The following is an 18,694-nucleotide window of genomic DNA, read 5'->3' as shown; positions in this document are numbered from 1 at the left end:
GGAGTATATAATTGTATAATTCCCTTTGTCTCGAAATAATTGACGTGCTTGCTAAAAACTTTTGAGTCAAATAAATTGACATGCTTAAAAGATCAAGAGATAATTAATTAGTATTTTTTTCAACTCTATTCTTAGTAATAATTATTCTAAAATGAAGAGACACGTAAATAGATGAAGATTAAAATATTATAAAAATATTTTAATCAAATCATATTTCTATTTCTTTTTTAAATTATATAAAATTTAATATGTCAATTATTTTAAAATGGAGTAAATAGTTTAATAAAGGATTAAGGCGACAAGAGGGGTATTAAATTTATTCATTAATATCTGTACAAAAAGCAAGAAAAGTGGAGAGAATCTAGAAAATGCTCATTTCTTTTTTATTTCCTAAAATAAAAAAGCATACTCCCTAAATATTTTTTTTTTATTAAATCACAATAAGGAAATCATCACAGAGAAAGGGAAGTATTAATGCTCCAATCTCCAACATTCATTTCTTATAATAAATTAATATTTTATTATAATTTCTCAATTTATTTTAATTATCCTACTTATTAAATATAACTAATTAAAATCAAGGTAAAATTAATTGTTAGTTTCAGTTATATTCTTACTCGGTAAATATGGAAAGAAGATTAATGAGGTGAAAAAGAGAATAAAAATAAATTAAGATAATAAATAAAAATAATTTAATTAATTACCTTTTTTGTTAAGATTTGCTCAAGACACACATCGGCGAAAAATATGACAAGTAGAATGGATCGAGAAAAAAGAACGATTAACTTATTTATTCAAATTAACTTTTTATACACATAATGTATTTTTAAACTTGACATCAACGGGTAAGTAAATATTCAAATTTTAAGAATGCATATCTAAATAATCATTTCGTAAATCATAGTATTCAACCGACACATTAGAGATAGTCGACGTGCTTATACGTACATACTCATATTGAAATATTTATCGCCAGCTAACGTCAAATTTGAACATCCTTTACGCATTACGCCTTTCTTATATCATGTTTTTTATGTCAAATATTTCGTTACAATCTATATTGCTCGAATTTTCTATAAATAACGCTACGACCGTAATGAACCTCCAAAAAAAATGTATTTTTCTTTTCAAGGATTCAACATGCACTCATGATATCTCCAAAGCGTTCAAGCAACGTAAATTTCACTAGATAAATATACTGTTATAACAAAATTTTGATTATTTCACTAGATAAGTATACTGTTATAACGAGGTTGGACTATAATATAAACAGAAAAAAAAAAAATACTTTAAAGCAGAAGAATAAAAAGGAGACCAGATGTTGACAAATTTCATGTCACTGTTGTTATAGAAGCCTCATTTGTTTGTGTGTTACAACAGATTTTCTTATCTGGGATCTCTCTTTTTCTCTCTCTCTTTCTTCCTATTTTACATCCAAAATATAGTACACACACACAAACCTTTCAAGTCTTATGTACAACTTCTGTTTGTCTCTCTCTACTTCTTGATTTTCTCTCTCTCTCTCTAAAAATAATAAAACTTTTTTTATTTTCATCTTGTGGCCCCAACAGATCGAAATCTCCAATCTTTTTTTTTTTTTTTCAGTTTCATGAGGATCTGAGCTTCTTCAATGGTGTTGTTATTAAACTACCCACTATGTTCTTTTCTTTTAATTCTTTCATAATAATAATAATAATAATAATAATAATTTAATTATTTTTTTAAAAAACTATTATACTATTTTTATTTTTATTTTTGTCATTTTTTAATGGAGTTAATTCCACTTTTGGGGTTGCTTAATTTTCTATGATTGTTGAGTTGTTGAATTGTTACAAGTGTTGTTCATTGTTCAATCCATGATAAAGGGTGTTGAGAAGTGGTGGTTCCAAGATGTGGGGTTGAGGTAAATTCTTGTATATTTTTCGCTTTTATTTTATTTTATTTTTTAAAAGATTTATTCTTATTTGACTTTAAAGACCAAAAAAATAGAATCTTTCCATTTTCTTTTTTGTGCTTAGTTTAGTTTAGTTAATGAGTTAATTCATTCATGTTTACTATGTGTAATTGTGTTCATACATTTTTTATGGTATGGTATTTATTGTGTTATTTGTAGATTTGATTAAGTTTTTTGAATTTTAGTGGTGATCCTCTTTGTGTGGGATCTTTTTGTGGATTTTATGTTTATGATTTTTGCTTCATTTATTCTTTTAGTTGTAAAAGATTGAAACTTTGTTGCTTATAAAGTGATTTATGAGTAAAGGTTGAGACTTTGTAAGGAGAAAGATTTATACTAGTCATTAAAATCTAATTTAGAAAGTTTATGGTGAGAGTGAGTACATTAAAATCAAATTTATGTGCTATCGCTAGATTGCTTGTTGTTTTCATTGGTAGATTATGATAATTGGAGAGTCGTGGATTTTCGTGCTGCTTAGAGATAACTTTCTAGATTAATTGCAATCTCGATTACTTTCCGTTGTCTTTTTGTTTCCTCTTGTATCGTTGAGCACTGCATTGTGGTTCTAATTACTGTGCGGTATAGGGAGCAGTTCATTTTACGTCTTCCATATCGATAAGTAAAAAATAAAACTCAAGTCTTGAAGCCGGTGCGTGTGAATGGAACTTTTAACAGAGCAGTAAATGAAGTCCACGGAAGTCTCATGCGTTGTTGGAAGTGCGCATTAGGAGGAAAAAGTTTAGGGTGTTTTCCACGTGTTGCTGGTGAGAATTGTGCTGAGTGCGTGCAATACTTGGGCTGCTCTGGTGCAATTTGTCCTTTGAAAATCACGCGATTTGATTGAATCCTTGAATTTTACTGTTGATCCCCTTTATTTGGGATGTCTTTTTGGCCATTGTGTATATAATTAATTTTTTCTTCATTTACTCTTTCAGCTGAACAAGATTTTAACTTTGTTGCTTAAAAACTGATTTATGAGTAAGGTTGAAACTTTATTAGAAGAAAACTTATACTAGTCATTAAAATCCAATGTAGAAAGTTTATGGTGAGAGTGGAGTACATTAAAATCCAATTTATGTGCTGTCATAAGATTGCTTGCTTGTTTTCATTAGCAGATTAAGATAATTGGAGAGTCGTGGATTTTTGTGCTGGTTAGAGACGAGTTTCTAGATCAATTGCAATCTCGATCATCGTCTATTGTCTTATTTGTTTCAACTTGTATCCTTGGGTACTACATTGTGGTTCTAATTATTGTATGGTATAGGGAGCAATTAATTTTAAGTCTTCCTTATCAAAAATAAAATAAAAATCAAGTCTTGAAGCCGGTGTGTGTGAACGTAACTTTTAACAAAGCAGTAAATGAAGAAGTCCACAAAGTCTCATGTGTTGTTGGAAGTGCGGTCTAGGAGAAAAGAAGTTAGGGTGTTTTCCACGTGTTGCTGGTGAGAATCGTGCCGAGTACGTGCAATAATTGGGTTTCTCTGGTGCAATTTGTCCTTTGAAGACCATGATGTTGAGGTTTCTAAGAATATTTTTAACAGGTCTACTTGGGATTGTATACAGTATTTGTGGTGTTATTTGCAGCTTTGATTGATCCTTGAATTTTACTGTAGATCCTCTTTATTTGGGATGCTTTTATGGCTTTTGTGTTTATAATTTTTGCTTCATTTACTCTTTTATTTTAAAAAGATTGGAACTTTATTGCTTATAAAGTGATTTCTCTTGAGTAAATGTTGAGACTATATTAGAAGACAGACCGATATTAGTCATGGAAATCCAATTTAGAAAGTTTATGGCAAGAGAGGAGTACATTAATATCAAATTTATGTGCTATCACAAGATTGCGTGCTGTCTTAATTGGAGATTATGATAATTTGTAAGTCGTGGATTTTCGTGCTGCTTAGAGATGAGTTTCTAAATTATTTGCCATCTCGATCACTGTCCGTTGTCTTGTTTGTTTCCTCTTTGTATCCTTGAGCACTGCTTTGTGGTTCTAATTACTATATGTTATAGGGAGCAATTAATGTTAAGTCTTCTTTATTAAAAAAAAAAGTCTTGAAACCGGTGTGTGTCAACGTAATTTAACAAAGCAGTAAATGAAAAAGTCTTCGGAAGTCTCAGGTGTTGTTGAAAGTGCGCTCTAGGAGAAAAAAAGTTGGGATGTTTTCCATGTGTTGCTGATGAGAATCGTGCAGAGTACGTGCGGTACTTGGGCTGCAATTTGTCCTTTGAAAACCATGATGGCGAGGTTTCTAAGAATATTTTTGGAAAGTTCTATTTGGGATTATTTTACTTGGTAGAGAGACGGGTTTTTAATTTTATTTATAAGGACTTGGTAGAAACACATATTTTTCGCTGCTAACTACATGTTCCAGTATCTAAGAATTGGTGCATGTTAAGCTTAGGAAAGAGTACAAACAAGAAGTCCACACGTTCACACGTTGCACGCAAAGTCTTCTACTCCTGAAGATAATCTTGCATTTGCTGATTCGGCATATCATGAATTTGTATAACTAATTACATAGAGATGTTAACAAAGCATTAATTGCTGTAGAGAAAATCGTCTTACATCTTGCGTGTCTATTTCCCCTCTTTCCTCTATTCCTCTGCCTCTTCTCTTTATCCATGTAAAATAACTTCTAAATAAATGGAGGAAGATATCATCTAAGTTGCACGGACGTTTCTTTTTTGTTGCTGCACCTGTGTTGGATTCTCCAAAAATACACCGCTTTTGAAGAATCCGATACGCACCTGCTTACTTTTTTGACGAGTCCGAGCAACATAGGATATCATTGGTGATGCAGACAGTTTTAAAAACTTCTCGTAGTTGAAGTCAAGCGTTTGAAAGATAGACTTGAAGCAGAAAAGATTTTTCCATTTCCTTTGTCTTCATTAGTAGATTACGGAAATTGGAGAGTTTTAGATTTTGGTGCTACTTAGAGACAAATTTCCAAATTAATTGCAATCTTGACCACTGTACATTGTTTTGTTTGTTTCATCTTGTATTGTTGAGGACTACATTGTGGTTCTAATAACTATATGGTATAGGGAGCAATCAATTTTAAGTCTTTCTTACGAAATAGTAATAAACAAATCAAGTCTTGAAGGCGGTGTGTGTGAACGTAACTTTTAACAGTGCTGTAAATAAAAAAGTCCACGGAAATTTCATGTGTTGTTGAAAGTGTGCTCTAGGAGAAAAAATGTTAGGGTGTTTTCCATGTGTTGCTGATGAGAGTCGTGCAAAGTGCGTGCAATACTTGGGCTGCTCTTGGGCTGCTCTGGTGCAATTTGTCCTTTAAAAAATCATGACGGCGAGGTTTGTAAGAATTTTTTTAACAGGTGTATTTGGGATTATTTTAATTGGTAGAAACTCAATGCAAGAGTAGTTCATTAACTAATTAATCACATAGTTCGTTATCTATCATTTTCCATCGTGATACCTCTCTAAAGGTTGTTGTCATGTATGGTGACTTTAAATAGCGAAAGTCGTCTTACATCTTGTGTGTCTATTTCCTCTCTTTCCTCTATTCCTCCGCTTCCTCTCTCCATCTGTGTAAAACAACTTTCATAGAAATGGAGGAAGATATCATTGGTGATGATGACTGTTTTAAAGAACTTCTAGTAGTCGAAGCTACTTGAAGCAGAATAGTTTTTCCCCGTGTCCTCCTTTTGGGAAACCCCCCGTAAAGAGTGTTCTTCAGGACAGTATCTATGGAATTGATCGTGTCTTCATAAAATTCTTTAAGGTGTCCTGATATTCTTGTTTCTGTCTTCATTAGTAGATTATGGTAATTGGAGAGTTTTGGATTTTGGTGCTGCTGAGAGACAATTTCGAAAATAATTGCAACCTTGACCGCATCCGTTGTCTTGTTTGTTTCCTCTTGTATAATAAGCCTATGGTATAAGAAGCAATTAATTTTAAATCTTTCTTATAAAATAAGAAAAAAAATCAATTCTTGAAACCAGTGTGTGTGAATAACTTTAACAAAGCAGTAAATGAAAACGTCCACGGAAGTCTCAAATGTTGTTGAAAGTACGCTCTAGTAGGAAAAAAGTTAGGGTGTTTTCCACGTGTTTCTGATGAGAATTGTGCTGAGTGCGTGCAATACTTGGGCTGCTGTGGTGCAACTTGTTCTTTGAAAATCATGATGGCAAGTTTCTAAGAATAGTTTTAACAGGTTTATTTTGGATTATTTTACTTGGTAGAAACTCGACGCAAGAGTAGTTAATTAACTAATTAATCAAAAAAGAAATAGTTAATTAACTAATTAATCAAAAAAGAAATAGTTCATTAACTATCATTTTCCATTGTGATACATCTCTAAAAGTTGTTGTCATGTATGGTGGCTTTAAAATAGAGAAAGTCGTCTTACATCTTGTGTCTCGATTTCCTCTATTCCTCCGCACCCTCTCCCTGCAGGAAGAGATCCTTGGTGTTCTGTGATGCAGACAGGCGATTCTGTTTCTAAGCTACAGATAGCAGTACTCCGTCCCCCGTTATTATTTCTTGTGTCATCATCTCATATATTCGATCACCTGCTTTCTTATCCGTACTTGTGTATTACATTGGTGTATTCATTGATTCAACGCTGCAAGTAAGTTGATGTGGATTATTACCTTTTATTGCAAGTGTAAAAGATAATATTATGATTATTAACATAACTTTAACAAAGGAGTGATAGGAAAAGTATTATGCAAGTCTCACATGACATGTTGGTTTTTAAAAGCGTGTTCTAGGACAAAAAAAGCTAGGAATTTTCCCCATGTTGATGATGAAAATCGTCCTGAGTGCGTGCAATACTTGGGTTTCACCGGTGCAAATTGTCCATTTACGGTGAGGTTTCTAAGAATATTATTAACAAGTCTAGTTGGGATTAATTTGCTCTGTAGAAACACAGTTATCTTTTGATTCTGTCGACATGTTCTGGTATCCAAGAATTGTCGCATGTTAAGCTTAGGAAAGAATACAAAGAGAAGTCCACACGTTCACACATAGCACGCAAAGTCTTCTACTCCTGGAGATAATCTTGCATGTGCTGGTCCGGCACCTTTAATTCATAATCTATACAATCAATTACATGGAAATGTTAACAAAGCATTAATTACTGATTTATGTAAAGATGAAGTCATCGAAGTTTGGTTTTGAAAGTTATACTTGAAGCATAATAGATTTTTTGCATTTCCTCTTTTTGAAAAAAAAAAAAAAAGAACCTAGTCTTTTTGTCTCTATCCGAGGAAAGAGTATACCGAATTCTCTTCCTGGCATTATTCAGTTCGCTTGCAAACAGCATTTCTCCTCTTGCCTCAAATGTCACATTAGGTAAAGATTTATGATCGACAGCATAGTATCTATGCTATTGATCTTCTCTTCATAAAATTCTTAACTGTGTCCTGACATTCTTATTTCGGTTTTCATTAATAGATTACAGTAATTGGAGAGTTTTGGATTTCGGTGCTGCTTAGAGACAAATTTCCAGAATAATTGCAATCTTGAGCACTGTCTGTTGTCTTGTTTGTTTCCTCTTCTATCCTTGGCACTATGTTGTTGTTGTAGTTAATGACGGACAAGAAGAGTTGGTTCCTCATTGCTTCTATAGGGAGCAATTAATTTTAAGTCTTGCGATGGGTGCGTGTGGACATAACTTTAACAAAAAGTGATTGAAAAAGTATATGCCAGTCTCATATATTGGTTTTTGAAAATGTGTTCTATGAGAAAGAAAGCTAGGAGTTGTTCCCCATGTTGGTGGTGAGAACCATGCAGCGTGCGTGCAGTTCTTGGGCTGCTCTGGTGCAATTTGTCCTTTGAAAAACATGATGGCGAGGTTTCTACGAATATTTTTAACTGGTCTATTTGGACCGCTTTACTCGGTAGAAATATTATCTTTTGATGCTGACTACATGCTTCAGTCTCCAAAAATTGTCGCATGTTAAATTTAGGAAAGAGTGCAAAAGAGAAGTTCAGACATTGCGTGCAAAGTCTTCTACACCTGGATAAAATCTTGCATGTTCTGATCTGGCATCATTAATTTATAATCTGTACAACCGTTTACATGGATTTATTAATAAAGCATTTATTGCTGATTTATGTATAAGGGAAGTCGTTGAAGTTAACTTTTGAAAGATGGTACTTAAAGTAGAATAGTTTGTTTTTTCCGTTTCCCACCTAAAGAAGTCTTCATCACGACTGTAGCTGTGCAATTGATCTTATCTTCATAAACTTCTTCAACGCGTCCTGATGTTCTTATTTCTGTTTTAGGGTATAGCCCATGGGGCAGTCAATGAAGATATCGGCTAGTTGGCAAAAATAATTTGTCTTTCAAGGCAAGTTAGGGGTTCTCTAAAATTAGGGAATCTCTAATTCTCATACTTACCTCTACACGAACATACAAGTCTCAACACATAATTAACAGACTCTTGAGGAACACCGGAAGATTCTTGAGGAACACCGGACTTTATGTAAGTGTAACAGCAACTCAGTCTTAATCTCTGCCTGTGCTATTGATTTTTTGTTTTTGTATGTCTATTGATTCATCTTTCTTTGTGTGATTTAGATCTAAATCCTTTTTTATTATTTTCAATCATCATGGTGTTGCACCTGTAAGGAGGTGCATATGGAGGTCCATGTAGGATAGTTAAACCATCTAAGGCTAATTCCCTCAATTTATCATCTTCGTGTGCTACTTGTTCATATCCATCCTACAGAACATCTTTTTCTGAAGTCATTTTGTGGAACTTGACTTTTACTTTGTTAGTATCTTTGTATGGTCTAACACTCTCATAGCACGTCCATTGCACCCCTATCTTAATACTATGTTTGTTTTCGTGTATCATACCATTCTCCTTTTTCTTGGATAAAGATTTGGCTTTTAGTTCTCCTGGAAGACTAAGCTTAGATATTTGAATTACCTGCATTTAGATTCCAAAGTCCTGTCTAACCTTGCTTAGTTTCCATTTTGCTAAATGTGTAAGGATAATGCATACAGGAGTTTGAAATGCCGTTGATGTTTGCTGTAATGTGTTGGGATCATATATTCGTAAATAGTTGTGTAGGTTCTGATTACTCCATTCTGTTTCATCGTGGTCTTCTGTTTAGAACAGTTCCAATGTTTATTCAGAATACACTGTTTGGTTTTAATTAAATCCCTCGATGCCAAATCTTGGCAGGAATGGGAACACAAGTGCACTATAAAGGATTCTTACCAAGCTATTACTCTATGAGGGACCTTAATGAGGATTCTAACAGCAGCAGTTGGCCCCTATTTTATGGAGATAAGACCGTACTAAACGGGCAATATTGTAATGGTTTCGCATCAAGGACTGTAACTGATGCATATCCAGGGTATGATAAGGACATTCTAAAGCAGAAGATGCTTGAACACGAGGCCATATTCCGGAATCAGGTAATGCTTCCCTTTTTTTCCTTTCTTTTTTAAAAAGTTAGTCGGAAATTTTGGTTCAGTATGGTTCTACATATCCTAACGCTGTGGTCTCATGGACCTCCTGCTTCACAATATCTTCATCTTCCATGTAACCATGTAGTCGTCCTTTTTTGCCTCTTATCAACAGCATTACAAAATATACTTATGCAATGTTTTGCTTGTAGGTGGTGGAACTTCATCGCCTTTACAGAATTCAGAGGGACATGATGGACGAACTTAGAAGAAAGGAGATGCATAAACTTCGCTCATCGATGGAGCCATCATGTTCATCCAGTCACCTAGGATCTCAAGTACCATCTGAGGATGTCCGGAAATGGCACATCCCAAACTTTCCCTTGGAAAATTCCAGTTATACGAGACCATCTGCATCTGGTACTGAAATAATTAATTCTCCCTTTGGTTCTTCAAAAAGGGATGGCGTACAGCTTGGTCAAGGTCAAATGCAAAATGGTTATTCTTCGAAAGCCTCTGATATTTTGGAGGCTAGGCCCTCAAAGGTCCGGAAAAAGTTGTTTGATCTTCACCTTCCAGCCGATGATTACCTAGATACAGAAGAAGTTGGGCAGTTGCGAGATAATGAAGGATCTTTAAATCCCAGTTATCCTGCTAATGGGAATTATGTAGTTACTCAAGAGAGTAGATCAAAATTGTTTCTTGGTTGTGGTGGTGGTGATGCAAAGGGTGGTAGCCGAAAAGATGCTTCAACATCCAATTTGTGTTTGAGAAGCTCAATTGGGCTGGCTGACCTAAATGAACCAGCGCAGCTTGATGAAGCGACTGATCCTGTTGATTTTCTTGGTTATGTTAATAATCATAAAGAAACTAGAAGCATAAATGCTTCTGCAAAATCAAATCCGCCGTTTGTGGCTTTGCCTTGGAATTCCAATTGTATAAGCCCAAACAAGTCTTCAAGTAACCTATATGATCGAAGTAGAGGCAAAGAGAGGGAGTGGTTGGCTTCGGCATATGAAACAGGTAACAATTCCTTCTGAAATTTCTGTATAATTACTCGAGTTTAGCAGCTTCCGGAATTCACTTGTACCTACCTTGAGTTAGTTCTGTGTCGACCCCAACTAGTTTGGGATGGTATGTAAGGGGTTTGCTTCAATTTGCAGGTAACATCAAAGGTAGCTCAGCTTCTTTACCAAGAGGTCTTGAAGAAGACAAGATATCGGCAGCTTCCCATCAAGCACCGGTAATGATTAACAAAGCCTATCAAGCTCCGGGAGCTCAGCTAGTTCACCATATTAAGGATGGCATTTGGAAAGACAGAATGGGACATTGTTTAGATATGTCTCACAGAAATGGCGAGCAGTCTAACTATACTCAAGTGGGACCATTTGTTGCATCCAAGATGGCTAGTCCATATCCATGTGGAAGTTCCTCCGAATTTAGCAGTTCATGGCCGCACTCTGTCTCTTCATGGGAGAAATCAAATGGTAGCTTTACTCAGAGATTATCCTCGTTGCATACGAACTCTTTCTTCAACTCATCTGCAGCAGTTGGTAAGGGTTCACAATCATCTCAGGGCCAAATTGGAGACCATTGGCCTGCAAATGGCAGTTCTAGGTTGCGTCCAGGTTGTGCCGGTGAGCAACCCATCCAGAGTAGTTTTTACCATGGGTCCTCATCTGGGACCAAAGAATCATCAATTCACGTCCCTTCAACTGCTTTTGACTCTTTGAGCCACATTAAGGGGGACCCTTTTACATCTGAGCGACCCTCCAATAATGTGCGTGAGAATTTTCTCATTAGCCCTAACAATACGGATGTGAAGCCTGCAAAAGGCTTCAACTTAAATGTGCTAGCAACGACTGCACTCTGTGAGGAACCTCCTAGACGAGATGTTGAGTTTGGTAATGAAAAAAGAGAGCATCAAGACCCTATGACAGTGTTGCCATGGCTTAAATCTAAAGCAAATGGCAAACATGAGGGCGTCGATACTAGGACAGGTGGTACTTCAGCAAATTCAGGCTTTGTCCAGGCTTACTCAAACCCCCCTCCTTTTTGCCAGAGTGGTCCATCAACTTTGGAACATCACCATATGAAGACCAGAAAAGAAGCGAGTGAGACGCAACATGTAAGAAAAATTCTTGGTGTTCCAATCCTTGATATGCCCATTGCTTCTAGAAATGAGTCATCACCACTTGTTTCTGCTTCCACTAATCTTCATTCCTCTCCTGAGAGAGAGACTATCAAACATGAGAGGAGGAGTATGGTGATCGATATTAACGTGGCTTGTGATATGATTGAGCCCGAGGAACCTGCTGCTGTAGAACAAATTGTCACCGAGAAAGCAATGGAGACCAAAACTATCATCAGGAATCACTTTGATTTGAACTCATGTATTTCTGAGGATGAAGAGCCAATTTCTGCTGAAACCGATAAGGCCACCGTGAAGACTATTCTAGACATCGATCTGGAAGCCCCTGCAGTTATGGACATTGAACAAGACAATTTGCCTGGAGAAGACAACGACAAGCAACGTGAGGCATCTTCGCAGCTGCCTGAACATAAACCTGAGCACACAGAGGAGGAACTACTCAGGACTGCAGCAGAAGCAATAGTTGCCATCTCATCATCCACTCATTGCACCTCGATAGAGGAAACACATAGTGATCCGTCTGATGATCCTCTGGAATCCCTACTATGGTTTGTTGATGTGGTCTCTTCTTGTGCAGCAGAGCTTGATAGTACGGCTGCCAAAGAAACTACATGCAAGAACACCATGATGGTTGCACATAGTTCTTTTAAGGAATTAGATTACTTTGAAGCAATGACATTGCAACTAACAGAGACCAAGCCGGAAGATTACATGCCCAAGCCTTTTGTTCCTGAAGTCCAAATATTGGAAGAGGCAGGAGCCAGTTCACTGACAAACCGACCCCGAAGAGGGAATGCAAGGAGGGGAAGACAACGGAGGGACTTCCAAAGGGATATCCTTCCCGGTTTAGTTTCATTGTCAAGGCATGAGGTGACCGAAGACATCCAGATATTCGGAGGGTTGATGAGAGCAACAGGTCATGCTTGGAACTCCAGTTTGACTAGAAGGAATGGGACAAGAAATGGAGGTGCTAGGGGAAGGCGGAAAAAAGTTGTGGACACTACCACCCCTGCCCCACCGGTGTCGACCACAACAACTACGAGCTCTCAACTAATGCACCAATTTAATAACATTGAAGCCAGTTTGGAAGACAAAAGCATAACAGGGTGGGGGAAGACACCTAGACGCCCTCGGAGACAAAGATGTCCTGCAGGCAATCCTCCGGCTGTCCTGTTAACTTAGACGCACAGGGCAAAACGAGGCTGTAATTTTATCCATTCATCATTTATAGAGATGACATTAACCGATTAACGGATTTAGGGAGCTTTGTTTATGAATTTCCGGAGTGAAATTTTTAGCTACATGGGGATTGTCATTGTACATGTCTTTGTTCTTGCTCCATAATTTGGAGCCCCCCATTATTGTGTTTCTTCCATTGGATTTACTGACCTTGTTTTCAGCAAGGTGCCTGCATAATGTCTTGTGCTATTAGCATATCCAGTGATGTTGTTGGGTTTCCATATGCTGTGTCCCCTTGGGGGTGAATTTAGTATAGAAAATGAGGTGCGCGTGAAAACATGGTCTCTCTGATAAATTAGATATTTTATGTACATATTTCATAGAATCGAGCTAATATCGTCTGATGGCACTCATGTTCTAGAAGAATTTGCATGGTGCACTGATTGAATGTTGAGTTATTTATCCGCCCTCAAATCCTAACATCAGATCTTCATGGGAGTTGGCATTTGAGTATTAGAAGCCATTCAGCACAAAACTTAAACCAGATTATAACTTAAAGAGGATATCTGCAGAGGCTACTGAAGTCTTGTTCTGATATTATACTACCTACTGTAAGATACTTCGCGGTCGGTGCTAACTCTGTAGAGGTTGTTTTCAAAAGGTCCTTGACTCAAATAACGTATAACAAAGCAGTTGACCAAAGAAAATATACAGAGGTAAAGAGGACATAGCAAATAAGAGGATACATTACATACAAAATACAAGGAACAATAATAGTAGTTAAATAATGCGATGACCGAAGCACAAAAGATAACCTATAATAACATCATCCTAACAAGAAATTAATAAGAAAGGAGATATTACTAACTCTGTAGTTGGAAGACTAATAGAATGGAGGAAACTCAAGACTAGCATGGTCAGTCAAAATTTATACAAACTGGTTTTAACTTGTTTCTGATTGATTTAACTTATCTTAATGGATATTACCAAGAATAACTAAAATATCATTATCACTCTACTTATTTTTATTTTGTTTCTTGTTTTAGTTGTGGCAACTTTTTTTTTTTTTGATAACCATAGTGTTCGGACCAGCTTTCGCGCACCTCGACTAAATTCACGGAATACTTCCTACCTCCCACCAACAACTATAGGTATCAAGCACACCAATAATGACAACACTTGTGTTGAAGTCTTGATAAGATTTTATGTTTGGGCCTACCAAAGTACTAGGTTGGACCATGTACTCCTGTCCATTCCATGATTCTTCCATTTCTTTGTCTATGTGGTTCACAACTTTACACGTCGTGATAGGAGGGATAAGGAATAAAGGATAGTTAATTTCGAAATTATTTTGAAATAAAATTATTTATATTTCGTTAAGATAAAATTCATGGGATAACTCATTCCAGAATTAGTTATTTCAGGATTGTAGTGTTATTTTTATCCCTTCTTGAGGGTGGGATAACTAATCCTGAGATAGCTAATTTTGGGATTAGTAATCCCAGGATACGACCACAGGTGGGGATCGTCAGAATAATAATAATAGAACACCGGTCGTGCTCAGTCGGTGACAGAGCCGGGAATTAAAATAATTATGCCACATCCAAGGGCAACCTAGTGATCAATGAAATGGGTTGAAAGCCTGAGATCTCAAGTAAATAAAAAAGTTACATGTCAAGTGGATTCAACAACCTGAGATCTGGTCCTGAAGGTTGTCTTTGAAATATCACTTTCCTGAACCTGTACTTGATGGTACCCTGAATCTAAATCAAACTTCAAGAAACATCGGACACCGGTCAAACAAGTCATCAATCCTTGACAACAGATATTTGTTCTTTATAGTCATCTTATTCAGCTGTCAGTAGTCTATACACATTCGCAATGAGCCGTTCAGTGAGACCTACTGGCCTTTTCTACTTGCAAGGACTTCAAAAACTGTAATATAGTCTTTGATTCTACTACAAAAAGTTCTTTACACCAGAAATGAAAGGACAATACATTGAAGCTTAATTTTCTATAAAGAGTTATGTATGTCCTCAAAACACTAGCATTGTATCGTTACTATTTCCCAACAATAACTAGTACAGTAGAGTTCTTGAGCCAAGGGTCTATCTGACACGACCCTCTAGCTCTCACAAGTAGAGTTAAGTCTATGTACATCCCATCGTCCTCCGACCTCACTTGTTGGATCATTCTAGTTATGTTGTTGTAACTAGTACAGTATAGGTTATCAACAGAGGGTAGCAGCAGCAACAGTAACAGCAATACTAATAATAAAACATATTCACTTGAGCATGAGTTTCTATGTTGAAGGTGCTGCATTGTAATCAAGTACTACGTTAAAAAAATTGTATAAATTGAGACTCAAGTAAAACGTAATTTTTTTTGATGTAACTAACACTGCACACATACAGACATGGTGGTGCTACCATTGTAACAATCCGCTTTAGGCCTTACTGTATTGACTGCTAACTGGTGTAAACTCATCTGACGATCAGCAAGCTTACTGCAATCATGTCGCCAACATTGGCTTCGCACTTGCAGCAACTAAGTGGATGACACAGCAAGGATGTGTTTGGTCAGGTTTTATCAGTGCTTCAAGTAGAATGATAGTGCCATGCAGCATCAAAATATGGATTATGGACCCTTCTCTTTCGTCCCAATTTTCATTTGCATTCAGGTGTACGGTAAACTATGCATTTTGTTCCATTTCTCACCTTTCGTGATTCGGGTTCAGATGACTTATGAGTTTCCCAGCCGTCATCAGGGCCATCCCCATTTAGCATACTTCTGTATGAAGTCCAAGGCAGGTTGGAGCTGAAAAGTGGGCTCTGTATCAAGTTTTTCTCCATACATGATACTAGCTACTCAACAGAAAGAGAATGATAGTATTGAGCTCCGTAGGAGACATAATTCAGCGTTGAGCGACCGTTGAAGAAAGTTTTCTGATGAACCAGAAACAGCTCTATATTAGCCAATTTTTGGTGGATTAGCAATCATTTCCAGTTAGGTTAGCCTGATGCACTAAGCTCCCGCTATGCACGGGTGGGGGGGGGTAGGTGGGTGGACGAACCACAGGGTCTATTTTACGCAGTGTTACACTGCATTTCTGCAAGAAGTTGTTTCCACAACTCGAACCCATGAGCTCCCGTCACACGGCAACAACTTCACCAGTTACGCCAGTTCAGAGCCTGTATGAAATGAACATTGCATCTTCCCAGGCTAATCAGTTCCTTAAGTCCAAAACAACGGAAGCGCCTAGTGTCCAATAACAGAACATCGACCCCAATGCAATAACCAGCCAAATCTAGGAAATCACAAGCTTGAGACTTCCCTTTATGCGAATGAGTATGAGTCATTTTCTTTACGCTGGTATTCTTTTCTCAACTTCAATCATACTATAGCCATCGACCTTTCTTAAACCTAAACTTCGTATTTTTGACCTCACTGTTCTAGATTCATTCCATTCTCCCCCTTCTGCATATATGTTGGATAACAAGGTATAGTATCCAGTATCATCTGTTTGCATATTTTCAAGCATTTGTTGGATCATCTTGATAATATCCATTCTTTTGTGAATTCTACATCCATTTACCAGGGCACCCCAAATGCTAACATCTGCAGGAAATGGCATCGAAGTGATCACTTCATACGCTTTATCAATATCACCAGCTCGACTCAGAAGATCAACTAGACATGCAAAATGTTCGGGTTTGGGATCAATGCTCAAGTTAATCATCAAGTTAAAGAAATATTTCCCTTCATTCAGATAACCAGAATGACTGCAAGCAGATAAAATGTTGGTTATAATGATGTCATTTGGTTTTATTCCACAATTTACCATTTCATGAAAGAGTGAGATGGCATCATCGATCTGACCGTGCATTCCATAACCACCTATCATGGCACTCCAAGATATTATGCTCCTTTCCAGCATACTGTCAAAAACTCTTCGAGCCATCCAGAGGTCTCCACATTTAGCATACATATCTGTCAAAGCAGTATCAATATACATATCATGCCTCACACCAAAGATTATTAACTTATGGTGAACCAATTTTCCCTTCTCCAGCCATCCTGTAGTCGAGCATGCTTGAATTGCAGCCAAGAAGGTGACTTCATCCATTTTACTCAAGTTCAAGTACATCTCATCAAAGAGACTGATAGCTTCACGAGATAAACCATTTTGGGTAAGTCCACACATCATAGAATTCCAAGTCACAACACTTCTTTCTTGTGTATCCTTGAATATCATGAGCGCATAGTCCACGAGTCCACATTTACTGTACATGTCAATCAGGGAATTCTGGACAAACTCCGTTGAAAATCCAGTCCTAATAATATGACTATGAATTTGACCCCCAAATTCAGAAAACCCAATATCTCCAGAAGCTGAGAGCACACTTGCCAGAGTATACGAATCTGGCAATATTCCTTTTCTTACCATATCCACAAAAAGCATCAACGCGTTCTTAGAAAACCCTTCCTGCACATAACCTGATATGAGCATATTCCACGAGACTACATGTTCCTGAGATGAGCCAAATACCTTGTGGCAATCACTTAGCTTCCCACAATTAGCATACAAGTCAACCAACGCTGAGCCTAGAAGATCATCACCACAATCTAGCGAATTTCTAACTATAAAACCATGTATAGACTTCCCTTCCTTTAACCAACCTAACCTAGCGCAAGAACACAAAACAGCCATAAGAGTAACTTCATTACATTCAACATCAAACTCATGCATCTTAACAAACAACGTCAACGCTTCACGATAGCAACCATTTTGATTATAACACGAGATCATTGCCGTCCAAGTATAAGTACTCTTATCAACAGCATCACGAAAAATAAACTCTGCACTACACACATCCCCACATTTTCCATACATCGCGATAAGCGAATTTATCAACGACCCATCGCTCCGAATATCCCACCTCAACACATAACCATGAATAGACCTCCCTACCCTCCACACACCCAACTCACCACAACCCTCAACTGCACTAAGCAAAGCCACTGAATCAACTTCAACACCTTCCTTAACCAACTCCCCAAACATCCCCAACCCTTCCTTAACATCCCCACTACGTACATAACTCGAAATCATCGAACTCCATGAGACAACATCTCTCACAGACATTTCATCAAACATCTTCCGCGCATAACCCATCCACCCATTTTCACCATACATACTGCACAACGACGTCTCAATAAACGAATCTAACTCAACCCCACATTTCAATATCCTCCCATGAACCTTTTGACCAATACCCAAATCACCAATTGCAGAAACAGCTCTCAACACTGAAGGATAAACGAAACTACTCGTTTCTTGAAACTGACAAATCATACTGTTGTACAGAAAAATGGATTCTTGAAGATGGAAATGCCAAACATGGCATTTGATTATTACACCCCACATGAAGGAATCTGGATTTGAGTATGTGTTAAAGACGATTCTTGAGGATTTGAGAGAGCCCATTTGGGAATAGGATTCTATAAGTTTGGTGGAAGCTAGAGGGTCTTTGTGGAGACCATTGATGATGAGATGTGCATGGAGTTTTGCTAATGATCTTGCTGTTGTGCATTGTCTGAATAGTGGCATGTACTGTATCATTCTTGAATTTTAGTTGTTGGAGGTTGAGGTGTTTCATTTTTTGTGCGCAAGTTTTGGAGGAAGAATACGTGAGGTTATGCAAGTGTGGTTCATTTTTTACACATTTTGAGGGAAAAAATATGTGAGCTTTATATGTGGTTAGTCAAGAACTATCAAGTTTGTGGAAATGAAGATGTTGTGATATATGTGTGGCCATATTAAGAGAGAGCTAAGATTAGGAATGAGCATAACTGGGACAAGACGAGAGTGGCCTTGATGGAAGATAATATGCAAGACTAAGATAGTTCGGAATGCACGAATGCCCTCGTGTAGAGATGGACTGTGAATGATTTCAAGAGAGTAGAGGTAGACCGAGGAAGTATTGGAGAATTTCAAGAGAGTAGAGGTAGACCAAG

General features: G+C 37.2%; 2 protein-coding genes across 3 annotated transcripts; one reads left to right on the top strand and one right to left on the bottom strand.

Moving 5' to 3' along the window:
• Positions 1–1,338: 1,338 nt before the first annotated feature.
• LOC107847642 lies at positions 1,339–12,957 on the top strand. Of its 2 annotated transcripts, XM_047399539.1 has the most exons (6): positions 1,398–1,903; positions 6,682–6,788; positions 8,211–8,410; positions 9,119–9,354; positions 9,558–10,368; positions 10,509–12,957. In XM_047399539.1, the coding sequence occupies exons 4-6, from the start codon at positions 9,121–9,123 to the stop codon at positions 12,677–12,679; spliced, it is 3,216 nt and encodes a 1,071-aa protein (XP_047255495.1). In that variant the 5' UTR covers positions 1,398–1,903; positions 6,682–6,788; positions 8,211–8,410; positions 9,119–9,120; the 3' UTR covers positions 12,680–12,957. The 2 variants fall into 2 exon arrangements, with proteins under 2 accessions (XP_016547508.2, XP_047255495.1); XM_016692022.2 differs by lacking the exon at positions 6,682–6,788 and having other exon boundaries at positions 1,339–1,903.
• A 1,651-nt stretch (positions 12,958–14,608) lies between these two features.
• On the bottom strand, positions 14,609–18,688 carry LOC107847652 (putative pentatricopeptide repeat-containing protein At1g69350, mitochondrial). Its single transcript, XM_016692042.2, has one exon. It carries the CDS (start codon positions 18,297–18,299, stop codon positions 16,041–16,043), a length of 2,259 nt encoding a protein of 752 aa, XP_016547528.2. The 5' UTR covers positions 18,300–18,688; the 3' UTR covers positions 14,609–16,040.
• Positions 18,689–18,694: the final 6 nt, after the last annotated feature.

Source organism: Capsicum annuum, chromosome 11, assembly GCF_002878395.1.
Source record: "Capsicum annuum cultivar UCD-10X-F1 chromosome 11, UCD10Xv1.1, whole genome shotgun sequence".
In the NCBI taxonomy this organism is placed as follows: Eukaryota; Viridiplantae; Streptophyta; class Magnoliopsida; order Solanales; family Solanaceae; genus Capsicum; species Capsicum annuum.
This window is presented reverse-complemented; position numbering and strand designations above follow the sequence as displayed.